Source organism: Cucurbita pepo, chromosome LG14 (genome assembly GCF_002806865.2).
Source record: "Cucurbita pepo subsp. pepo cultivar mu-cu-16 chromosome LG14, ASM280686v2, whole genome shotgun sequence".
Classification (NCBI taxonomy): Eukaryota; Viridiplantae; Streptophyta; class Magnoliopsida; order Cucurbitales; family Cucurbitaceae; genus Cucurbita; species Cucurbita pepo.
In genome coordinates, this window is record NC_036651.1 from 942,961 (window position 1) to 949,236 (window position 6,276).

The 6,276-nt window shown below is 41.3% G+C and overlaps 1 protein-coding gene across 1 annotated transcript; it reads right to left on the reverse strand.

Moving 5' to 3' along the window:
• Positions 1–278: 278 nt before the first annotated feature.
• On the reverse strand, positions 279–4,094 carry LOC111810726 (leucine-rich repeat receptor-like protein kinase TDR). Its single transcript, XM_023697483.1, has 2 exons — positions 947–4,094; positions 279–870 (listed from the first exon to the last, which is right to left on the reverse strand). Exons 1-2 carry the CDS (start codon positions 3,624–3,626, stop codon positions 512–514), a joined length of 3,039 nt encoding a protein of 1,012 aa, XP_023553251.1. The 5' UTR covers positions 3,627–4,094; the 3' UTR covers positions 279–511.
• Positions 4,095–6,276: the final 2,182 nt, after the last annotated feature.

Genomic DNA, 6,276 nt, shown 5'->3' on the forward strand with positions numbered 1-6,276 from the left:
TAAATCGACAGCCGAATGCAACACTTAAGGCAGTCAGTATAGCACTCCTACCACCTGCAAACACCAAACAACAATTTCAAAACGAAAAACAACAGCAATGAACAATCCAAAGAAGCATTGGCAAAGCTTAATCTGTAACCCACTTTGATTCCTAATGACTAAACGAGATCTGAGTTTTGATTAAACAAGAGTTTATACAAAGATTTGTTGATTTCGAGAGAATTTCTCACGACAATAAACACTGATTACGTGCTCTGTTCTGATAAAATTCCTAAGAATCTTAGAAAATAAGTGTATATAATGCACAATGTTCATCACATAGAAACAGCCTTCAATTCACAAGCACAGAAAGGCAAAATGAGAGAAGAACACTAGAAGAACACTTGGAAATTCCAATAGAACCTAAATTTGAGATTAGAAGAACAAAAAAAAGCTTCTCCTATACCAATCCCCCACCAATTGAAATTAACCAAAAAAAGAAAAGAAAAAGAAGAAGAAGAAGAAGATGATATTAACATTCAGCTACAACATTCCCAGGCAATTTTCTCTTGGGTTTGGCTTCCTGTAGCATCAAAACAACGTCGCGCATTGATGGCCGATCTGCAGGGTTACGACTAGTACAAAGCAATGAAATCCGAAGCATTTGAACCATTTCTTCTTTAACAGACGCACAAGACGCACCGCCATTGCTGTCCAAGATTTGATTGATTCCATCCTTGATCTTAACCTTGGATCTCACCCAATCCACAATGCTGTTTCCATCGCCAAATTCCGACTCCACGGATCTCTTTCCACTCAATATCTCCATCAACACAACTCCATAGCTATAGATATCGCTCTTTTCGTCCACTTGGAGCGTATACGCATATTCTGTCAAGAACACACAAACATCAAAATCACTGAAACTCTAAGGGAACAAATATGGGGAAGACGGAATGGTAAGAACCTGGTGCAATGTAGCCGTAGGATCCAGCGATCACAGACATGGATTCATCGGTCTGGATCAACTTAGCGACGCCGAAATCCGCCACTCTGGCCTCCATCTCGCCGTCCAATAAGATATTGCTGGGCTTGAGATCGCGGTGAACGATGACGGGATCGCAGTCATGGTGAAGATAACAAATACCCTGTGCCACACCCAGTGCGATTTTATACCTAGTCATCCAATCGGCGCAAAAGTTTTCACCCTTGTTTTTACCGTGCAGTAAATCGTCCAAATTACCATTGGGCATATACTCGTAGAGCAGCATCGTGCACTCCCTGTTGCTGCAGCAGCCTAATAATCTCACTATGTTCCTGTGCCGCACGTTCCCAAGTACATCCACTTCCGCCAGAACCCCTCTACGCCGTCGGATGTTCTCTTTGTACTTCCCCCACAGTTTCTTCACCGCTATGATCTCGCCACCTGGCATCTCTGCTTTGTAGACGGTTCCTGTGGACCCCATTCCCAGTATCTTATCCGTCATTGCCATACATTCTAACACGTCCTCCGCCGTGAAGTTCAACCGTTGAAAGGCGGTTAATTTCCACGGTCCGATTTCCTCGTCGCCACCACCGAATCGACGGTTGTATTTCGCCTGGAAACACCGTGTTCCGGCCACTAATACGAACAGTCCAATTCCGAATGCCACCGCCATTATCCACACTATTGCGCCCGCCGTATGCCGCGGCTGCTGCTCCCGGACCTCTATCGCGCCGGCGGTTAACGTGTCGGCGGCGCATGGTTTTGCCAGAATCTCGCCGCAGAGTCCGTCGTTGCCGATGAACGACGACGGGTGTAATCCCGGAAAGATTGTTCCGGTCGATGGAATAGGGCCGGTGAGCATGTTGTACGACACATTGAAGCTTTCGATTGTGCTACAGTTTTGAAAATTTGAAGGAATTGTACCTGTGAGGAGGTTACGAGAGAGATCAATGGCGGTGATCGACGGCAGCGTTGAAATCTCCCATGGAATAATTCCGGTTAAGGAATTCAAGCTTAAATTCAGTGTGAGTAATTTCTCGCAGTGGCCGATTGTCCATGGAATACTGCTGTTTAAGTTGTTCTCCTGGAGTTCGATCTTGTAGATCGATCTACAGCCGATGAAATCGGGGATGTCGCCGACGATTTCTGAAGAACTCGCTGAGAAAATCTCTAATCTCGTTGAGTTCCAGATATTCTCCGGCAAGGAAGTTCCGAAGGCGTTCTGTGAAATGTTCAGATACTGTAGCCTAACCGCATTACCAAAATCCGCCGGAATCTCTCCGGAGAAGTTATTGTTGCTGAAATCGGCGAACGTTAAATTCTCCAGCAGTCCGAAACCGTAAGGAATCGAGCCGTTGAGGCGGTTATGTTGGATTCGAAAGCGAGTGAGGGACGTGCAGTTAGCTAAAGAGGCGGGAAGTTCGTTCTCCAATTTGTTGGAAAACAGAATGAGCTTGAAGAGCTTGTTACCATGGCAGAGGTTCGGGGGAATCGGACCAGTGAGCATATTCGACGATACATCAACTTGAAGTAACTTATCGTTGGAGCCGAGTTTTTTAGGGAGGGGCCCCGTGAGCGAATTGTTCCATAATTGCAAACTGGCGAGATTTGGAAGATCGCCAAGTGCTTCTGGAATTTCCCCACTCAGATCGTTCCCCATCAAACTCAACTCTGTCAATTCCTTCATATTGTACAAATCCGACGGAATCGCTCCGGTGAGTTGATTCTCAGACAAATCAAGCCCCTCGAGCGCTTCTAATTTCCCTAAACTTTGAGGAATTTCGCCAGTGATTCGATTCTTGAAGAGAAGAAGATTTTGAAGCTTCGTCATGTTCCCTATGTCCCATGGCAGAGTCCCGGAGAGGTTCGCTCCGGCGATATCCAAGTATTTCAGATTCAACAACAGAGGAAATTCCGACGGAATCCCACCGGAGAAGGTATTGTAACCGATTTCCATTCTCTCAAGTTGGGTTAAGTACGCGAGCTGTTCTGGAATTTGTCCTTCGAGAATATTTCCAGCTAAATGCAAATATTTCAACCGTGAAAAACCGCCATAGCTCCCCGGAATACGGCCATTGAAGTAGCTCCCGCCGAGGTTGAGCCATTCGAGAAAGTGGAGATGGGCGAGGTCTAGTGGTAATGGGCCAGTGAAGTTGTTGCTGTAGGCGTTGAAGACGTTCAAGAACTTAAGCTTGGAAATCCCAGGTGGGAAAATGGAGGTGAAATTGTTATGACTGATATCAAGAGTTCTGAGGTGGGAGAGGTCGAAAATGGCGGTGGGGAACGGCCCAAGAAAGCTATTGCCACTCAAATTCAAGTGGATCAAGCTGGTCAAGTACCTAATTTCAGAGGGAATATAGCCGGAGAGATTCCGGCGAGACAAATCCAAGGAAGTAATTTCAGGTGAGTTTGGATGGCATTCAACTCCCGACCAGGAACACCAAATCGGGTCTTGAAAACCAGATTTGGTGAAAGTGGGTGTGGGGTCCCAATCATGGAAGCTCGAAAATGGGTCTTTAATGGCGGATTTGAGAGAAAGCAGAGAGAGAAGTTGAAGAGGTAAAGCTGTAGGAGTTGCAGAAACAAGCTGAAGAAGAACAGAGTTGATAATCAGAAGAAGAAACAGAGCAACAAAGAACAGGAAAGCAGAATCTGGGTTCATGGCTGCTGCTTCAATTGAAGTGAAGAACTCTTGATTTGGGAAAGAAGAAGGGAAGATAAAGAGAGGGGGTCTGATGATGACGAAGAACAGGGGGAGAAGCGCTTTTTGGAAGTGGTTGGAGCAGAGGGGGTTTCATGGTGGTGATGATTGGTTTTTGTTCGGTGGGTTTTGGTTGGTGGACATGAAGGGAGGTAGCAGAGCTACTACTGGTTCGTCTTCTTCCTCCTCCTCTGCTCTTCTTTAATTCTTCTTCCTTCTCCAGTTTTCTCTCTCTCTCTCTCTCTCTCTCTCTCGTTCGTTGCTTTAATGCTTAAATCTTTGATTTGTTTGTCTCAGTATTCTAGCTTTGTCTGATTATTCATACACTTTTCATCATTCCTTGTTGTTCTTTATGATGGTTGCAAATCAAAACCCGTAAATATGAAGAACAACAGTACACACACACACACACACACTGTGTCTCACAGGATCCGAGAAAGTCGTCTCAATTTCCCACCATTCCTACACCACCACCACCCCACCACCCACTCATTTCTTTTCAAATTTGTTACCTCTTCCATTTTCTATTTTCTTTCCTTTTTTCTCTTTTAAAGCTTCCACTTTGACTCTTCATGTTTGTTCTAACAACTTTGAAATTGTTTTTATTTTTTTTTTATAAATAAATCCCCATTAAAATTCCTACAAATAGAGTTGTATATATATATTTGTGAGACCTGACTGTAACCAAAAATTTAGGGTGTGTAAATTTCTCTTTCTATTATACCTGAAAGTTTGAAAGGAAAATCTAAAAAAGGGCAATATATGACAGTAGTGGACTTAGACTATTACACATGGTATCAAAACCAGACACTAGATGGTGGGCTTGGGGGTGGACACTGTGCAATGTGTCAGCGAAGACGTTGGGTTCCAAAAGGGCGTGGACATTGGGTAGTGTGCCAGCGAAGACACTCGGCTCCGAGGAGGAGTGGACGTCGAGCAGTGCTAGCAAGGATGCTGAGCCTCGAATGAGGGTGGACATTGGGTAGTATGCCAGCGAAGACACTTGGCCCTAAAGGGAGTGGACACTGGGGCAGTGTGCCAAAGAGGACGCTAGGCCCCAAGGGAAAGTGGATATTGGGGTGGTGTGCCAGAGAGGATGTTGGCCTCCGATGGGGAGTGGATATCGGGAGATGTGCTAGAGAAGACATTTGGGCCCCGAGGAGGGTGGACATCAAGCAGTGTGCTAGCGAGGGCATTCAGCCCCAAAGAAAATGGACATTGGCAGTGTGCCAGAGAGGATGTTTGGGCCTCAAAGAGAGTGGACAATGGGCAGTGTGACAGCGAGGATGTTGGGTCCCAAAGAAAGTGAATATCGAGCAATATGTTAGTGAAGGCGCTAGACCTTGAAGAAGAATAAACATCAGACGATATGTCAGCGAGGACACTAGGCCCCAGAGAAAAGATGGACACCTATATACAATAACATTCAATGTTATAACACAAAGTTGTGAAGTTAAGGTTGCATTTAATTTACATTTAAATTTAATTAGTCTCTCTCTCTTAGATTATGTTTATTATAGCCTTACTGTTTAAGTCTTGTTGTTCATCTCTTTAATACTTTTAGGATAAGTATAAATTAGAGGAATTAATTCCTTTTTTCTTTTACCATAAAGTATTTGTAACTGAAAAAATAAAAAACCCAGTTATTATTTTATTTTGAAAATTCGAACATAAAAGAGTTTTGAGGCAAAAAAAAAAAAGAAAAAAAAAAGAAAAAAAAAAAAAAAAAAAAAAAAAAAAAAAAAAAAAAAAAAAAAAAAAAAAAAAAAAAAAAAAAAAAAAAAAAAAAAAAAGCAACACATGTAGAATCATAAACGAGCCCCCTAGACATGAGACATGAGAGGCAGCTTTTTCATAATTTGTGTTCAAGAAAAATTAAGTTCCATATTTGTTCTGGTTTTTTGTTTAAAAAAAAAATTCCAAAATCCATCTTTTTGGGAATTTAAGAAAATTAAGAAAATTAAGAAAATTAAGAAAATGATTTAAATGAAATAATGAATATCCATGCCTAAGTTTGAGTTGAATAAAGGTGTGAGCATCATGGATTAATTTAATGCTTAACATAAGAATAAGGCTTCAAAGTTCAAACACAATCATCTCTTTTCACTCATTCTACTATTTTCATTTCAACTTTCTTTTCTTTTCTTTTTTTTCCCTTTTTTTTTATTTTTACTGAGAGGATGTGAAAAATTAATTCTAATTATATATATATATATATAGGCATATACATATAAAGTATATCTAAATGGGAAGATGATTTGACACGTAAACACATAGTCCAAAGAATAATGGTTTGGCAAAATTTAGGTCAAGTTGAAATATTTTCACCAATCATATCAAATTTTATTGAGATAAAATATTTTACCAAAAAAATTAAGAAACTATCAAATAACTAGATAACTATATATATATATACACGTGTATGTATATATATATATATGATAAACTATAATTTAGTACTAAATATCTTTATGATAAGGATATATATATATACCCACGTGTGTATATATAGGAAATAGAAGGGTTAAAAATATGGCAAGGGAAACTTATGTCATTCAATCAATTCATTCCTTATTCTCTCTTTGGACCCAACTTCTATTATTCCTTCCAA